This window comes from Trachypithecus francoisi, unplaced genomic scaffold, assembly GCF_009764315.1.
Source record: "Trachypithecus francoisi isolate TF-2019V2 unplaced genomic scaffold, Tfra_2.0 Lachesis_group0, whole genome shotgun sequence".
In the NCBI taxonomy this organism is placed as follows: domain Eukaryota; kingdom Metazoa; phylum Chordata; class Mammalia; order Primates; family Cercopithecidae; genus Trachypithecus; species Trachypithecus francoisi.
In genome coordinates, this window is record NW_022681453.1 from 142,134,415 (window position 1) to 142,153,214 (window position 18,800).

Genomic DNA, 18,800 nt, shown 5'->3' on the forward strand with positions numbered 1-18,800 from the left:
CCAAAGAAATGGGAATATGCCAGCTAGGTGGTACTTCCTTTCAGATGTGCAGAGAGCTTGCTTTCTGGATTTAATCTATGGCATCCTCATTTTTCAGTTTATCAAAAATGCAAATAATCTAAATTTCACCTGTTTCTGATTAATGATTTCAACGAGTATTTATTGAATACCTTCTCTGCCAATCATTGAGCTAAACACTGAGATATAATGATAAGTAATAGCTCCATATAGCTGAGTAGAGTTGTATAAAGATGAACTGATTGGGTCTTTCACAGTTGTCCTTGGGTGGGATGCTACTTGTGTGTATCTTCCTAACAATATCTATGAAAGAAGTACAAGTGTATGCATTTAGCGGGGCACTGAATAGCAGGCTAGCTAGAGCTAGAATAACTAATAGTGATATGCGACTGTAAAGACCCATAAGGGCAACCGTCTAGGTGGTCAAGTGAGAATGGGCATTGGGATTTGAAGAAGCAGGATAAATTGGATAGCTGAGGTTAGGGAGAGCAGATAGAAGGAAGGGAGAATATTCCAAAGGGAAAATCCTGGGGAAAAGATCTAGAGTCAGGAACAGGCAAGGGATTTCAGGGAGCCAATGGGAATTCAGTAACGTTAGAGCAGAATGTATATGATAGGCAAATAAGAGACGTTGATATTGAGGTCAGTTTGTGTGGGCCTAGATTGGGAGTTTGTCCTTTATTCTAACATAACAGCACATCACTCAAGGTTCTTAATAGAGACTATTTTAAGCAGATAGAATATACTAGTTTCTTGTTGAGATGGCCCATTCCGGATCCTACCCAGCATCCTTTCCATCCCAACGTCTCCCTATACAATTTTCCTGAGGGTTGAGGTAGCCACTGTTTCAGGGCAAGAGAGTTGTCAATGGGATATCAGTAAAGCGACTAGGCTTGACGGAAAACAAGGCTGGAGTTACAGGCTGGGCTTGGAGGGAACGCCTTCTTCTAGGGTCCCATAGAGATGTTCATCCCGCTTCCTAGAGAATCAGAGAATGGGGCCCCGGCCCCGGCCCAGGACGCGGCGCCTCAAGAGAGCGCCGAGCAGGGCGCGAACCAGGGGCAGCGCGGCCAGGAGCCTCTCGCTGACCAGCTGCACTCGGGGATTTCGGGACGTCCCGCGGCCGGCACCGCGGCCGCCAGCGCCAACGGCGCGGCGATCAAGAAGCTGTCCGGGCCTCTGATCTCCGATTTCTTCGCCAAGCGCAAGAGATCAGCGCCTGAGAAGTCGTCGGGCGATGTCCCCGCGCCGTGTCCCTCTCCCAGCGCCGCCCCTGGAGTGGGCTCAGTGGAGCAGACCCCGCGCAAGAGGCTGCGGTGAGCGAATTTAGAAGCCCAAAGAGCCCCGAGGGAACCTGCCGGGGCAGCGGACGTTGGAAGGGCGCTGGGCCTCGGCTGGGACCGTTCATGTAGCAGCAACCGGCGGCGGCTGCCGCAGAGCAGCGTTCGGTTTTGTGTTTAAATTTTGAAAACTGTGCAATGTATTAATAACGTCTTTTTATATCTAAATGTATTCTGCACGAGAAGGTACACTGGTCCCAAGGTGTAAAGCTTTAAGAGTCATTTATATAAAATGTTTAATCTCTGCTGAAACTCAGTGCAAAAAAAAGAAAAAAGAAAAAAAAGGAAAAAATTTAAAAACCATGTATATTTGTACAAAGGAAAAAAAAAAGAGACTCAGAGAATGGATGCGCGAGCCCGCTGCTGACGCACTACCGGCCGCGCCACCACTCTTCCGGCTTCAGAAGTTAAGGCAGGTGTCCTGGCTCCCGTGAATCTCCGGGAGCGCCCGCGCCGCTCCGCGGGGAGTCCCTGGATCTCACAGTGAGCGGGTTGGGACCCAGGGAAGGGAAAAGAGGGACCCCGGCGAGCCACGGCTGGGGCGGCGGGCTGGAGGGTTATTTGGGACGTCAGCCCCGACCTCGATCCTACCCGAGTTGCTGCCTACGCGTGCTGCCTACGCGTGCCGCCCGGACCTGGGACACTCCTGGCGGCTCGGCCCGCCCAACCTGCAGCCTCAGCACTGCAGACCCCAAGGCCCAGCACAGTGCCCAGCACAGAGGAGATGCCTAGGAAAATGGCGGAATGAATGAATGAATGAGTGAGTGAAGGATGGTGGATGTTCAAGACCTAGGACCCATGTCAGGAAACGAGATCCTGGGGATCAAAATTCTCGGTTCGGATTCCAGTTTCTTTCCCCGGCCGATCCTGTAGCTCCTGTTTTTATAGGAGACGGCACATAGTGTAAAGCGAGCTCGTTTGGAGTCTTGAGACCCGAGTTACAATTCTGGAGGGTACAGAAATCTCTAAAGTACTGTGTAGAAGTCTGTTCCTTGCTTCTTCACAAAGCCCAGTTGACAGTTGTATGTGATAGCATGTATACAAACCTTAATGCCTCCGAATGAAGGGTTACTATCCATTACATGCCAAACATTACACCGAATTCAGGGGCGAGGCTACAAAAGAGTGACGCCGGAGACTGCCAAATGTAAAGATGCTTCCAGTCTTGTGTAGGATGATAAGTGCATAAGCAGATTTTGGTGGTAATATTTTAAACTACATTTATTTAGCGCTTACTGTATACCAGGCACTATTTGAAGCATTTGTGCTAATTGATTTAATCTTCACAACAGCGTATTATGTGTAGGGTTTTTGCTTTTTTTGTTTGTTTGTTTGTTTTTTTGAGACGGAGTTTCACTCTTGTTGCCCAGGCTGGAGTGCAACGGCGCAATCTCGGCTCACCACAACCTCTGCCTCCCGGTTTCAAGCGATTCTCCTGCCTCAGCCTCTCGAGTAGCTGGGATTACAGGCCTGTGCCACCACACCTAGCTAATTTTGTATTTTTAGTAGAGACGGGGTTTCACCATGTTGGTCAGGCTGGTCGCGAACTCCTGACCTCAGGTGATCCGCCTCCCTTGGCCTCCCAAAGTGCTGGGATCACAGGCGTGAAACACTGCGCCAGGCCTATGTGTAGTTTTTAAGTGAGGAAACTGAGGTACAAAGAGACTAGAAAGCTTGTCCCAGATCACATTACTAAGTGACCCAAGGCTGCATAAGAGATAAAGTGTACTGCCGCAGCTTGGTTGAGTGCACTGTTTGGTGCCAACATGCCTACCAAGAAGGGCTTCAGAGAGGAGTACATTTCAATGTGATCTCATTGGAGGGATTGTTTAAAATTATTGAAAAACTTCATCTAGCTCGCCTAGATTCCTTTAGCTAATTATTGAGGGGTAAGGAGGTGGCATCTGGGCAAAACCTTACAAGGTAGAGGGAGGAAGCCCGCTCTCTATTAGGTTAGCAGGATAGGGCTATTAAGAGCCTGTTTCCTTTTATCTTTCACCATAATACTCATCTTTCCCCAGATCTGCAGAGGGATCTTTTTAACATCTTAAAATCAGTAACAGCCAGATTATTCCACAATAGGCATTTGTAGAAGCACCCGTACATTACTTTCTGGGCAACTCATAGACCTAGGAGTCAGCAAATATGGACCAAATTTGGTCTGCCACTTTTTTTTTTTTTGGTAAAACTGTTTTATTAAAACACAGGCAAATTTACATATTGTCTATTTCTGTTTTCAAACTACAAAGGCAAAGTTGAATAGTTGAGGCAGAGACTATATATCCCATTTAACCCATTAAACCTAAAAAAATTTGCTTTCTGGCCTGTTACAGAAAATATTTGCTGACCCTTGACATTGACAAACTGCTGACAGCTCAGATGATCCATGATTGGAAGGATGCGGTCATCACCAAGATGTCTTTCTTTCTCTGTAGGTTTTAGTATTAACCATAATAGCATCTAACCCCTGTTGAGTGCCTGCCATCGAGTAGATATCTTTTTGAATGCTTTATGTGAATTAACTCATCAAGGTTTCACGGATTATCAGAGCTGGAATGACCCATAAATATTGTCTAAGTTGTTACCCTTTTCAGATAAATAGCCTGTCATGTGGGCCCACTCACGTAGGCTATTGACAGAGCAAACTTTCCTGACTCCCAATCCAATCTACTATCATCTTGTGAATGGGAGGCCAATACCATAGCCTTTTGTTTTTGTTTTTGTTTCTGGGTTTTTAAAAAGTAACTTTTTCTAACTATAAAAGTAATATATGTTTATTGAAGGAGAAGTAAAATATATAGAAGAGTATAAAGGACTAAAGTAACCCATTAACCAATCTAGAGATAAGTGTGTAGGTTTTCTTTATGTCTTTTTTAAATGTGTGTGTTTTATCTGTTTATTAACAATAGTTTCTATGTATTGAGTGCTTAGTCCAAGTATATGTGTGCATATTTCTTGTTTTTGTTTTAGTGTTTTGTATCTTCCTGTTTTAACATATTATATTTTCTCATGAATATTCTTTGAAATTATGATTTGTGATACTTTCGTAATCTATCTTTGGTAGTCTGTCAATGTTTATTTGCCTGTTTAACAACTGTAGTAATAGTGTGATCTTTGTACATAAATCTCTGTGCCATCTCTGATTATGCTTTTTCACTTTTTCTTTTCTTTTTTTTTTTTTTTTTAAGGTGGAGTCTTGCTCTGTCGCCCGGGCTAGAGTGCAGTGGCCAGATCTCAGCTCACTGCAAGCTCCGCCTCCCGGGTTTACGCCATTCTCCTGCCTCAGCCTCCCGAGTAGCTGGGACTATAGGCGCCCGCCACCTTGCCCGGCTAGTTTTTTTGTATTTTTAGTAGAGACGGGGTTTCACCATGTTAGCCAGGATGGTCTCGATCTCCTGACCTCGTGATCCACCCATCTTGGCCTCCCAAAGTGCTGGGATTACAGGCTTGAGCCACCACGCCCGGCTCACTTTTTCTTTGATTACAGAAGTTAGTTATTCCTATGGGAAAATTTTCAAACATGACAAAAACATAGACTTTAAGGCAAAAGTTTACCATAATTTTATTCTTCAGAAATGATCACAATAAATAATTTGATATACATATTCTTATAGATTTGTTAGTTTTTTTTTTTTTAAAGCAAAAGTAGAGCAAAATATAGATAATAGAGGACATTTGGGAAAATTATTCACAATTCATTATTTTACCACAGTGATGATTATTTTTCCTTCTTGATCTTATTCAGATGTATTTTTAAGTTTTAATTTTTGAGAGGGGTCTCACTCTGTCACCCAGGTTGGAGTGCAATGGTGCTATCACAGCTCATTGCAATCTCTACCTCCCAGGTTCAAGTGATCCTTCTACCTCAGCCTCCTGAGTAGCTGGACGCAAGCACGTCACATATATATTTTAACAAACATATATTTTACATTATATTAATACTTGAAATTTTACTGTACAGTGTATTTTTAACATATGGCATTAAGTATTTTTTCCCAATAATCATATATTTTCATTTTTAATTATCTTTATGTCTAAATAATTTTCACCAAGTAGAAGTATCATAATTTGCCAATCCTCAAGGAAATAGACAAACTTTATTTCTGTGTACATTTCAGGGGATATTTTTACAAGTAACAGAAGAATTCTGTTTCTCTTCTCTCTGGAAAGTTACTTCTTTCTGAGAAAGTTCTAGTAGAATTACTAGGTCAAAGAATATAGTCTTTTTTTTTTTTTTGAGATGGAGGTTTGCTCTTGTCGCCCGAGCTAGAGTGCAGTGGCGTGATCTTGGCTCACTATAGCCTCTGCCCCCGGGTTCAAGCAATTCTCCTACCTCAGCCTCCTGAGTAGCTGAGATTATAGGCGCCTGCCAGTGCGCCTGGCTGATTTTTTGTATTTTTTAGTAGGGACGTGATTTCGCCATGCTGGGCAGGCTGATCTCGAACTCCTGACCTCAGGTGATCCACCCGCCCTTGGCCTCCCAGAGTGCTGGGATTACAGGTATGAGCCACTGGGCCTGGCAGAATATAGTCATTTTTTATGGCATACTGATGACTCTGAGGTACACTACAGATGGTGTATATACAAAATGAGCATTCTGTTCTGAATTCCTGTATCCACAAAATGTTGACCACAGCATCCTAACTATAACTAAGCTACAACTTTCACACCTGATGTATATTGCCAGATTCGCTCTAGAAAGATGGTACCAACTTACGTTTGCACTAGTGTGTGAGAAACTCTTTCCCTGCACCTTTGTGAATCTTGAATGTAGCATTAAAAATAGATTTTCCACTTTGATATAAAAATTGATTCTTCATTCTTTCAGTTTCCATTTCCTTGTTTACCACAAAGATGGAACATTGTTTTGATATGTTTATTGGCCTTTGTAATTCTTGGTGTATTTTTTGTATTTTCCGTTTTTTTCTCAGTTCACCTTTTTTTCTTACTCATTTGTAAGAAGTCTTTATTAGGTCTGTCTATCCCTTGCTATATAACTGAAAAATACTTTTTTTAAAGCTTGTTTATCTTCATTTCTTTGTATTTTGGATATACAGGGTATTGTTTTTATGTGGTCAGATTTATCAATTTTTGTCCTATCCATTTTGCATCATGCTTGAAAGTGCTAACCCTAGAACAAATTTTTGGTCATATTTTATTTTGTGGTTTTATTTTTCATATTTAACCCTTTAATTGGTTTTGGTTTATTTTGGTGTGTGGCGCAATATAGTAGTCATACTTTTTTTTCCAGGTAGTTAGCAATGGTGCCAACTTGATTTATTAATTATCTATCTTTTTGTGATTAGAAATGCTGCTTTTATCATATATTAAATTATTTTTATTTACATCTCTTAGAGGATTAGAGATATTTTATTTACTTAATTTATTTTTGAGACAGGATGTTGTTTTGTTGCCCAGGCTGGAGTGAAGTGATGCAATCATTTTTTTTTTTTTTTTGAGACGGAATTTCACTCTTGTTGCCCTCCCGAGTAGCTGGGATTACAGGCATGCACGACCATGCCTGGCTAATTTTGTATTTTTAGTAGAGACGGGGTTTCTCCATATTGGTCAGGCTGATCTCAAACTTCCGACCTCAGGTGACCCACCTGCCTCAGCCTCCCAAAGTGCTGGGATTACAGGCGTGAGCCACTGTGCCCGGCCAATGCAATCGTATTAATAGCTCACTGCAGCCTCGAACTCCTGGGCTCAAGTGATCCTCCACCTTAGTAGCTGTGACTATAGGTGCATACCACTATACCCAACTAATTTTTGTTTTTTGTAGAGATGGAGTTTTCTCTGTTGCCTAGGCTGGTCTCAAACTTCTAGCCTAAAGTGATCCTCCCACTTTGGCCTCCTAAAGTGGTAGGATTACAAGTGTGAGCTACCTCACCTTGCTGGGATTAGAGATCTTTTAAGTGTTTAGACTCACTGTTGGAGTTTTCCTAGCCACATTGCTTTAAAGATTTTATCTGTTACTCCTGTGATTTCAATTACTTTTTTTATGTCTAAAACTCTTCAGGCCACACCTGTCTCTCTTTCAGCTATGTATGCCCTGTTCTACCTTCTATGTAGATATTTGAAACTAAAGATATCTTATTGCTTTCCAGACCAGTGTACCCACTGTCACTAAAGGTAACTGTCATCACCCAAAACTGGCTAATTATCCTTGACATCTCCCTCTCTCACCCCTCCCACCAATATTCATTCATTCTGGTTGATTCTTTCTTTTAATCCAGTCCCCATACTGGACTACTGAAATAGCCTTACAAGGGATCTTCAAGCCTTCACCTTACCCTCCCACTCCCCACCACTACACACATTATCTGTTGCTGTAGACAGAGGAATATGTTTCCATAAAACAGCAGATCTAATCATGTCATGTATTTTATCAAACTTTTTCAAATCCTTATTATGACTTTCTCTTCACTTTAGGGTAAAGTCCTTAAAATGTTTTTTAGGGTTCTGTTTGAACTGGCTTGCCCTAGGCTTTATGTCTCATTTCTGGTGTTTAATACTTGGGCATTACTATGTCTCCTTTATTCTTCCAAATTACTGAGCTTGATTCCTTTTGTATGTTCATTTTGTCTCTCTACTTTTTCCTTTCTTTTTCTTTCTTTCTTTTTTTTTTTTTTGAGACGGAGTCTAGCTCTGTCGCCCAGGCTGGAATGCAGTGGCACAATCTCGGCTCACTGCAAACTCCGCCTCCTGGGTTCACGCCATTCTCCTGCCTCAGCCTCCCGTGTAGCTGGGACTACAGGTGCCCGCCACCGCACCCGGCTGATTTTTTGTATTTTTAGTAGAGACGGGGTTTCACCGTGTTAGTCAGGATGGTCTTGATCTCCTGACCTCATGATCCACCCGTCTCGGCCTCCCAAAGTGCTGGGATTATAGGTGTGAGCCACCGCGCCCGGCCTTTTTGTTGTTGTTTTTTTTTTTTTTTTGAGATGGAGTCTTGCTCTGTCACCCAGGCTGGAGTGCAGTGGCGCGATCTTGCCTCACTGCAACCTCTGCCTCCCGGGTTCAAGTGATTCTCCTGCCTCAGACTCCCAAGCAGCTGGGACTACAGGCATGTTACCACGCTCAGCTAATTTTTTGTATTTTTAGTAGAGACAGGGTTTCACCATGTTAGCCAGGATGGTCTCGATCTCCTGACCTCATGATCCGCCTGCCTCGGCCTCCCAAAGTGTTGGGATTCCAGACGTGAGCCACCATGCCTGGCCTACTTTTCCCTTTCACATGTCTAAAGGGGACCCAGACTATATCAGGTCCCCTCTGCTCTACATTCTGTAGCACCCCATACTTGCAGTTTTGTAACTCCCATATTTGAAATGATTCATTTAATGTCTTTATCCAGCTATGACACAAGTTGGAGCCGGATAGGGTGTCTGGCTTCTTTTTCCAGTGTCTAGCACTGATTAGTCACCCAAATCCCAGTCTGCTTGCATGAGTCTCTGTAGGATTGTATAGTAGCTTACAGGTCCCTTTATGTTCTTCCTGTGAATGAGAATCAGGAAAACCCAGATAGGATCTTCTTTTTTTTTTGAGCTGGAGTCTCGCTCTGTCTCCCAAGCTGGAGTGCAATCATGTAATCTTGGCTTGCTGTAGCCTCTGCCTCCTGGGTTCAAGTGATTCTCCCACCTCATTCTCCTGAGTAGCTGGGATTACAGGCACCTGCCATCATGCCCAGCTAATTTTTATATTCTTATGGAGACAGGGTTTTGCCATGTTGGCTAGGCTGGTCTCAAACTCCTAACCTCAGGTGATCCACCTGCCTTGGCCTCCCAAAGTGCTGGGATTACAGGCCTAAGCCACTGCTTCCAGCCAAGTATCTTCTTAAAACTTTAAAGTTCAATGCAAAAGCACAGACTTCACTGAGAAGTCCACAAGACCAAGCTTATTATGTACTTGAGCAGACTTATTTTATTTTTTCATGTCTTCCAAGTTCTTGACTCTGGTAAAAATCATCTCTGGATCTTCCCTTTTTCCTTGAATAATGCTGCCAGTTCTGCTTCTCACTTCAAGGTTAAATGTAGAGATATTTTTGAATGAACAGTTTTGATAATGACATTTTTAAAAAGAAGCATTTACAGAAACTGGTATTTTTGCAACTTTTTTGTAAGTCAAAACTTATTTCACAATTAAATTTATTTTTGTTTCTTTTTAACTGCAGCCTGTCCTCTGACACTGAGCTATACCTGAAGAAAAACTGTTTAATTGATATGACATCTTGAAGAAAGGACAATCAGTGTGTCTCTAGTTTGTATCAAGTGGATAGCATTCCCTGACACTATCTCAGCCTCTTGGCATTTGGTAGAAGTAGGTAAATCAGACTTAATACACAAGCCTTGCTATGAGGACATTTTGCTATATAACTTTTAACTATATTGACTGGCTTTTCATACAGATTATTGTATGATGGACAGAGTGTACTAATTGATGTGAATATACCTATTCATTTAATCTTTATCATTATAAAAAGTTAATGAATAACATTCTGATTTATTTATCAAGTGCTTAAATGTTTGATAGTATGTTAGTCTGATGTTATCACTTTTTGGACAGCTAACAAATGGGGTGTGAACCTAGGAGGCTACAAGCCAATGCTGATTTTTGCGGATGCTTCCACATTGTTATCCTAAGAGTTATTGTGTGTGTTATTAGATAGTGTTACTAGGCAACAGCTCTTTGTTCTGTTTACTGGGACAGTAATATTCCCTCTCTCCCTGCATCTTTTTTCCCCATGAGCAGGGCTCCCAGTTTTTCAAGCCTGAATTGTTTTCCAATCAAAGTGAAGAGACAGTCTGTGGATGTTGAATATGCAAGGAACTGAAGAGAGAGAGATTAGAAGAGAGACTTGTCCAACAAGACTTGTCCCAGGTGAGTGAGCAAGGGACAAGCAGTGGGAGAAATAGCCAGCCAACAGGAACCCTTTGGAAATTATAGAAGATAAGCTGGGTGAGGCTCAGGAGATAAAATAACTGTCTCTTATAGGGATGTTGGGGGCAGGGGTGGGTGAACATATCTGGAGCCAACTTTTTCCCAGTAGTAATTTTATTCTCATTTCTAGCATTTTCCTGTTTACATTCTCCCAGTCTCCACTCTGAATACAAAGCATTCATGTTTCCTGTCTTGCCCTAATCTTAGCCTATGTGTTGGTGGTTGTTTTTCATTTATCTCCATTGTCTCATTCTCTTGCTCCTTGGGTGTCTATAGCTACCCCTTCCATGGGATTTCCTCATTAATGGTAATCATATTTCCCTGATACATATCTCTTCTACCAGTTGCAACTCTTAAGTTACTTGCCACACTTGTTGTTACTGGCCCTTCATCATAGGCCATTACTGAGGTCTGCCAAAAGTTAAGGTCAGGGGCCTTCACTCTGCCCTGTATAGGAGATATTCATTCTGCTCTTTTCTTTCAGGCTGGGTAAACAAGAACAAGCCTGCCCCAGAGCAGGATGTCTGTAAAACTGACTCATCAGGGATAGTAGCAAAGAGATTCCAAGAGGATGAATACCAAGATTCTACATTTGAAAAAAAATATGCATGTGAGGGCGTGAAGGAAAACTCTCCTAGGGAGATTGCTGAATCATGCCTTTTCCAGGAAGGAGGTTTTGGGGGAATAACTTTCATCCACAAAGAAGCACCCCCTGAAATTATTAGTCAAAACTATAATTTTGAGAAAAGCTTGCTTTTGACCTCAAGCCTTGTTACACGTCTCAGGGTTTCTACAGAAGAGAGTCTGCATCAGCGGGAAACAAGTAATGTACCCACCAATGATTTTTCAGACCAAAGTAAATGTCCAACTCTCTGCACACAGAAGAAATCTTGGAAATGTAATGAATGTGGAAAAACCTTTACTCAGGGCTCATCCCTTACCCAACACCAGAGAACTCATACTGGAGAGAGACCCTATGCATGTGAGGAATGTGGGAAAGCCTTTAGTCGTAGTTCATTCCTTGTTGACCATCAAAGAATTCACACTGGAGTGAAACCATATGGATGTGAGCAGTGTGGGAAAACATTTCGATGTCAATCATTTCTTACTCAGCATCAAAGAGTTCACACTGGAGAGAAACCTTATAAATGTAATGAATGTGGGAATTCCTTCCGCAATCACTCACATCTCACTGAACACCAGAGAATTCACACTGGAGAGAAACCTTATAAATGTAATAGATGTGGGAAGGCATTCAATCAGAATACACACCTTATTCATCATCAGAGAATTCACACTGGTGAGAAGCCTTATGTATGCAGTGAATGTGGCTCTTCTTTTCGAAAACACTCAAATCTTATACAACATCAGAGAATTCACACTGGGGAAAAACCCCATAAATGTGATGAATGTGGGAAAACTTTCCAAACAAAGGCAAACCTCTCTCAGCATCAGAGAATTCATACTGGAGAGAAACCCTATAAATGTAAAGAATGTGGCAAAGCGTTTTGTCAGAGCCCATCTCTTATTAAACACCAGCGAATTCATACTGGAGAAAAACCATATAAGTGTAAGGAATGTGGCAAAGCATTTACTCAGAGCACCCCACTCACTAAACATCAGAGAATACACACGGGGGAGAGACCCTACAAATGCAGTGAATGTGGTAAAGCCTTCATTCAGAGCATTTGCCTTATTCGGCATCAGAGAAGTCACACTGGAGAAAAACCCTATAAATGCAATGAATGTGGAAAGGGCTTTAATCAGAACACCTGCCTCACTCAGCATATGAGAATTCATACTGGAGAGAAGCCCTATAAATGTAAAGAATGTGGGAAAGCCTTTGCTCATAGCTCATCTCTTACTGAACATCATAGAACTCACACTGGTGAGAAGCTCTATAAATGTAGTGAGTGTGAGAAAACCTTTCGCAAGTATGCACACCTTAGTGAACATTACAGAATTCACACTGGTGAGAAGCCTTATGAGTGCATCGAGTGTGGAAAGTTCTTCAGACATAGTTCAGTCCTTTTCAGACATCAGAAACTTCACAGTGGTGAATAATGCGGGCATTTAGGTTATGACAGTTTCTCTAGTGAGGATGACTATGAATCTGACTGGGAGTAGAGGGGCAGGTAGAGTTCCTGGAGGGAAGGAAGAAGGAGCCTTGGCTACTGTACTCTGAGAGGAATGTTTCCAGAAATGGAGGTGAGAGCTTAGGGAATGCAGAGCCTACTTGAGGTGGGCATCTGGGAATACAGGGTAGAAAGAAATTCCTGCTTTTCAGATAAAGCCTACACATTGCCACTGCCTCCCCATGTGACTCTTAAAGCTTGAGGGGGCATTTGTTAAGTTAGCACTTCTGCTAACTTTACTACACCCTGCCCCATCTTCTGACTTGTCACCCATTTTCGTTGGCTGGCAGGTTGAGATGTTTTTCTTAAACACTGCCTGTCAGTGTGAAGTGGCACAGTTCTGATGTAGTGCTAAGTCTAGCCTCCAGATTTGAGGCAGCCCTGACCATGCTACCATGGGGGAAGCTCCCAACCTGTGGAAGTGGTCCTATAAAGAGGAGACGGAAACAAATAAGAACCAAAAAAAAAAATCCATATTCATTAAAAAAAAAAAAAGGAGATATAAAGCAACAACTGGGCTAACCTCTATAGATCTGCCAGTAAAGAAGGTCTTTCCTCATTCTTCCAAGCTTTGGGGTGACTCAGAGCTAAGAATGAAACAGGAGACCAAGTTAGAATTCATGATGTTGGTTTATGGGAAGGCAGTCATACCTGTTCAGAGAACCAGTAAGACCCAGTATCTATCTCAGAGGAATAGTGGTTACCCAGGAAGGAAATGGTCTGCTCAAGTGACAAGCCTCAGAACAGGAAGCCTGCATGCAACTGAGCAAGTCACCTACATAACCCTGCCTGTGCTAAGGTGTACACCTGTCTATTGTAACTTTGCCTAGCCTCTTGGTATACAGAGACCAGAGGAGAGAGACCCACTAGGACTAACAGCATCCTAACAAAGTGATACTTAGTTTGTTGGTCTTTAGGAGAAAGCATTAGTAATGAAAGAAGATAGAATTTTCAGTTGATTGGACGTTGGGGCCGCTTAAGAAAGTTGACATTTGTCATGGAATGATTTTGGAAAGACTTCTAAAACAATCTTTTTCAAATCCCTGAAAATCAGGATAGCACATTTTGCCACTGACTGTGACAGTATTTTATTCTTTTGAGAGAAATGACATAGTTTTCCCTTTATTTCCCAAATTCCTTTCATGTTCTTAACTGCTACCCAGAAACTGAGCTCCAGAAGATTGAGGATAGCCTTTGACTGTTATTTAAAATAGTTTCTAAGCTGTGAAGCTTATAGCATTTTTAAAGTATGGCTATTAAAAACACTAAATTAAGTTGATTCTGGAATACTTGGTTATTTGGAACTCATTGATTTTTCCAGAGCAATTGCCTTCTAGGGATAGGTTTGGACCGTGAATTACCATTAATGGGAATATGGTATAAATATATATCTTTTTTCTATGAAGATTATGTTCTTAAAACCTACCACCAATGAAGTCATAATTGAGGAAATTAATACATTATGGGTAAAAATACTGTAAAAGCTTTCTAAATATGTTCATGAAAATATTATTTTACCAAAAACAAACTGTATTTATACCTCCTAGATAAAAACACTGTATAATTAATTACTGGCACATAATACATGTTCAGTAAATATTTATTTCATGAGTTAATATATCAACTATTCCCCAACAGAATCTTTCTTGGAACTTCCTGATGAATATTTATAGCAATATTTGTACACCATCTTGAGAATTATGAGTGGAGACTAGAGAGAATAGGGAGAGTTTTCTTAACAAAGAAACAAGAAAACTTTAAAGATATCTTGGGAGGCTGAGGCACGGAGAATCACTTGAACCTGGGAGGTGGAGACTGCAGTCAGCCGAGATTGTGCCTGTGCACTCCAGCCTGGGAGACAGAGTGAGACTTTTTCTCAAAAAAAAAAAAAAAGATATGTATAAGTTCTTGTGGGAAAATTTTTCTCAAATGGAACAGACTTGATCCTGAATTTTTAATTCTCAGGCTGAGAAAATCTGGCATGTTTTCACATTCTGGGGAAACAAAGGTAAATAACTGGTCTTTCCACTACCATGACCACATATTCTCACACTTGCACTTATGTGCTCTGATTTTCTCTCAGTTGCTGACCCATGATGTGCCTAGTCACTGCAGTGTGGCCCCAAACCTAGGCATTGCCCTCACCCTCAATTTTCCCTCTTACTCAATCTTCATATCCATTTAACCACTATGTCCTGTTGAAGTTATTTCCTATCTCTGGAAGCCACCTCCACTGCAATTGTAGTCCAGTCCCCTACTCCTTTAATTTTAATTCTTTTTTTTTTTTTTTTTTGAGACAGGATCTCACTCTGTTGTCCAGGCTGGAATGCAATGGCATGGTCTCTGCTTACTGCATACCCTACCTCCCAGGCTTAAGCGGTCCTCCCATTTCAGCCTCCCAAGTAGCTGGGACTACCGGCATGTGCCACTATGCTTGGCTAATTTTTGTATTTTTTTTGTGAGATGGGGTTCACCATGTTGCCCAGGCTGGTCTCGGACTCCTGGGCTTAAGCAATGTGCCTGCCTCAGCCACCCAAAGTGCCAGGATTATAGGCATGAGCCACTGTGCCTGGACTTCCTATTTTGAAATTTATCTTACAGTCTTCTGGTTTCTTGCCCCACTACGCCATTTTCACATTTCTTCTTGATCTTTGTAAGCATAACTGGCTACTTATTGTTTTCAGAATAAAGTACTAGTCCTTTAAAGAGGCATGTAAGGCCCGTCATCTGGCCCATGCCTGAATTGCCATCCCCAGCTGCCATTCCTTGCCTGGCATGTTCTATTCCATAGTTCAAATTCCTGTGATTCTGGAATATCACCTCTGGACTCTACTTTGGCACTTTTGCACAAACTGTTCCTGTTGCCTCAATTCCCTTCCCTGCTTCTGCTTGCCTGCAGAACTCCCTTTTTTTTTTTTTTTTTTTTTTTTTTTTTTTTGAGATGGAGTCTTGCTGTGTTGCCCGGGCTGGAGTGCAGTGGCCAGATCTCAGCTCACTGCAAGCTCCGCCTCCCGGGTTTACGCCATTCTCCTGCCTCAGCCTCCGGAGTAGCTGGGACTACAGGCGCCCGCCACCTCGCCCGGCTATTTTTTGTATTTTTAGTAGAGACGGGGTTTCACCGTGTTAGCCAGGATGGTCTCGATCTCCTGACCTCGTGATCCGCCCGTCTCGGCCTCCCAAAGTGCTGGGATTACAGGCTTGAGCCACCGCGCCCGGCCCAAACTCCCATTTTTCACTTAGGAATGTGCTCAGGCAATATCTCAAAGCTGTCTCTAACCTCATGGATGTTTTATTCTGTCTTGCATTTTTCATCATTTTATTATGTTACATTACAATAGTTTGTTCACACATCTTTCCTTTTGTCAGCTTTGCTAGGGAAGGAACAATGTGAAATTTGTTTACCTTTGTATCAACAGTGCCTGGTACTTAGGAGGTGCTCAATAAGTATTTTTTGAACTCAACTGAAGAGTCAGACATTTCTGTGTGCCAGTCTGCAGGTTGTGACTTAGGTCCCCAGTTGTCAGCAGGAAGGAGGCATGGTGAATATGTGTATCCATGAAGTGTCTGCCAGGAGCAAGAATTCTGCAACTTTCCCTAAGATAAGGTATGTGGTTTTATTAAACAGAAGATCCCATAAAAAAAACAGTATTTTTGGCCGGGCGCGGTGGCTCAAGCCTGTAATCCCAGCATTTTGGGAGGCCAAGACGGGCGGATCACGAGGTCAGGAGATCGAGACCATCCTGGCTAATACGGTGAAACCCCGTCTCTACTAAAAAAAATACAAAAAACTAGCCGGGCGCGGTGGCGGGCGCCTGTAGTCCCAGCTACTCCGGAGGCTGAGGCAGGAGAATGGCGGGAACCCGGGAGGTGGAGCTTGCAGTGAGCTGAGATCCGGCCACTGCACTCCAGCTTGGGCGACAGAGCGAGACTCCGTCTCACAAAAAATAAAAAATAAAAAATAAAAAAACAGTATTTTTCAATTAGAGATTTAAAAGTCCTATCACAATTTAACAAAATGCTTTCAATTATATTGATGTCAGGGTCATCAGGAGGAGGAAAATGCATGCAACTGCAGAGACATACCTGTGTCAACTGGAATAGCTATGAAATAGTAAATGGGAATGGAAGAGTAATGCTGGCCTAGCAGGAGGGCATTTGGAGCTTACAAATCTTAAAGTGCGCCAGGCATGGTGGCTCGCACCTATAATCCCAACTACTCAGGAGTCTGAGGTGGGAGGATTGATTCAGGCCAGGCGTTCGAGAGCATCCTGTGGAACATAGCAAGACCTTGTCTCTTAAAAAAAAAAAAAAAGAAAAGAAAAAAAAAAGGCCAAGTATGGTGGTGCATGCCTATAGTCCTAGCTATTCTGGATGCTAAGCCTGAGGTGGAAGGATTGCTTGAGCCCAGGTGTTTGGAGCTGCAGTGAGCTAGGATCACGCCACTGCACTCTAGCCTATGTGTCAGAGAGTGAGACCCTCTCTCTTAAAAAAAAAAAAAAAAAAAAGTTCCAAAGTGGAAGCACTTCCTGAGATTTTGGGCTCTGGGATGATAAAGAATTTGAGTGTCTTGCTTATTGTGCACTGAAATTTAATTCATGACTTCAGAAGGACACAGTGGGATGGAGCCACATCAGATCCTCAGAACAAAAGAGGAAAGATGTGATTGGGGTTGCTCAAGACTACACAACCAGTGTCAGATGAAGTTCAAACTGCAGTGTCTTTGCATTTCATTCACTTTTCCCTGTATTGGTTATACCTCTATTCCATATGCCTCTTTATCTTTTGTAGAACTGACCACTTTTTTGTTTGTTTGTTTCTGAGATGGTTTCACTCTGTTGCCCAGGCTGGAGTGCAGTGGCATGATCCTAGCTCACTGTAGCCTAGACCTCCCAGGCTCAAGTGATTCTCTCACCTCAGCCTCCCAAGTAGTTGGGACTACAGGTGTGAGCTACCATGCCTGCCAACTTTTTTAAAAGTTTATTTTATGGCCAGGTGCGGTGGCTCACGCCTGTAATCACAGCGTTTGGGAGGCAAAGGCAGGCGGATCACGAGGTCAGGAGTTCGAGACCAGCCTGACCAACATGGTGAAACCCTGTCTCTACTAAAAATACAAAAATTAGCCAGGCATGGTGGTGCGTGCCTGTAATTCCAGCTACTCAGGAGGCTGAGGCAGGAGAATCGCTTGAACCTGGGAGGCGGAGGTTGTAGTGAGCCAAGATCATGCCACTGTACTCCAGCCTGGGTGACAGAGCAAGAGTCTGTCTCAAAAAAAAGTTTATTTTATTTTATTTTTTGGTACGGACAGGTTCTTGCTATGTTACCCAGGGTCATCACAAACTCCTGCCCTCAGGTGATCCTCCTATCTCAGACTCCCTTACAGGCCTGAGCCACTGCATCCAGCCTAGAATTGACCACTTAGTGCTCCAGTCTTTTCCTTATCCTGAGGATGTGAGGAGCTCACTTGTATAAGATTGAGAAGGTTTTTGTTCTCAGAATCTCAGACTTTCCTGAGTGTGAGGGTGACAAGTAAGTTGATTATACCTTTTGGCCCCTACTTTTTCTACATAAGGTAGAAACCTAATCTTGACCATATGTGGCATTAGTTTCATTTCTTTTATCCACTGGCCACATGAGGGCTAAGGTTATTTTAGTGTTATGGAATGTTTTTGGTGTGCATCCCTACCGTCTATTTTACACCTCATTGAAAGAAGCTCAGCCCAAACTGCTATTAAACTCCAGATTACGGTTTCTAGTAACCTGCTCTACCTAGGGTACCTCACTCCAGACTTAATGTCCTCCACACACTAGAGCCTGCTGATTTGGAGATTCTTTGAAGCCTGATGTTTGGGGAATGAATAATTAGACCTAGGCTCTCTGGCCTGTGAGATGTTAGGGCTGGAGGGAAGAACTTGCTATCTGATTTCAAACAAGTGCTGAGAATGTGACACCTGGAAAGAGAAACTTAACGTTATTGTTACATGGCATATCAACTGACAATTTTACGAAGTGTCACTTTTTAGCCAAAGATAGTGATGGTCCCAGTCTGTGGCACCACCATTTCTGATTTGTGTCCAATAGGGACTCCATTTTGGGAAAACTGCGAATCTGAAGACTGGAATGGATAATTTTTTTTTTTTTTTTTTTTTTGAGATGGAATCTCGCTCTGTAGCCCAGGCTGGAGTGCAGTGGCACGATCTCCGCTCACTGCAAGCTCCGCCTCCTGAGTTCACGCCATTCTCCTGCCTCAGCCTCCGGAGTTGCTGGGACTATAGGCGCCCACCACCACGTCCGGCAATTTTTTTTTTGTATTTTTTTAGTAGAGACGGGGTTTCATCATGTTAGCCAGGATGGTCCTGATCTCCTGACTTCG

At 42.6% G+C, this 18,800-nt stretch overlaps 2 protein-coding genes across 3 annotated transcripts; both read left to right on the top strand.

Annotated features, from left to right (window-relative positions):
* Window positions 1-913: 913 nt before the first annotated feature.
* LOC117084001 (cyclin-dependent kinase inhibitor 1C-like) lies at window positions 914-1,636 on the top strand. Its single transcript, XM_033212291.1, has one exon. The coding sequence runs from the start codon at window positions 982-984 to the stop codon at window positions 1,336-1,338; it is 357 nt and encodes a 118-aa protein (XP_033068182.1). The 5' UTR covers window positions 914-981; the 3' UTR covers window positions 1,339-1,636.
* A 109-nt stretch (window positions 1,637-1,745) lies between these two features.
* Window positions 1,746-13,702, top strand: ZNF502 (zinc finger protein 502). 2 transcript variants are annotated; one of them, XM_033212288.1, is made up of 4 exons: window positions 1,746-2,118; window positions 3,692-3,789; window positions 10,107-10,235; window positions 10,780-13,702. In XM_033212288.1, exons 3-4 carry the CDS (start codon window positions 10,166-10,168, stop codon window positions 12,357-12,359), a joined length of 1,650 nt encoding a protein of 549 aa, XP_033068179.1. In that variant the 5' UTR covers window positions 1,746-2,118; window positions 3,692-3,789; window positions 10,107-10,165; the 3' UTR covers window positions 12,360-13,702. The 2 variants fall into 2 exon arrangements, with proteins under 2 accessions (XP_033068179.1, XP_033068181.1); XM_033212290.1 differs by having other exon boundaries at window positions 1,746-1,841; window positions 10,107-10,217; window positions 10,777-13,702.
* The last annotated feature ends 5,098 nt before the right edge of the window (window positions 13,703-18,800 follow it).

Excerpts from the sequence above, each read along its gene's own strand:
- ZNF502 (XM_033212288.1), top strand. The coding sequence starts at position 10,166 with ATGTTGAATATGCAAGGAACTGAAGAGAGAGAGATTAGAAGAGAGACT. Across the intron at positions 10,236-10,779 it reads TCCAACAAGACTTGTCCCAG|GCTGGGTAAACAAGAACAAG; the intron begins GTGAGTGAGCAA and ends CTTTTCTTTCAG.
- LOC117084001 (XM_033212291.1), top strand. The coding sequence starts at position 982 with ATGTTCATCCCGCTTCCTAGAGAATCAGAGAATGGGGCCCCGGCCCCG.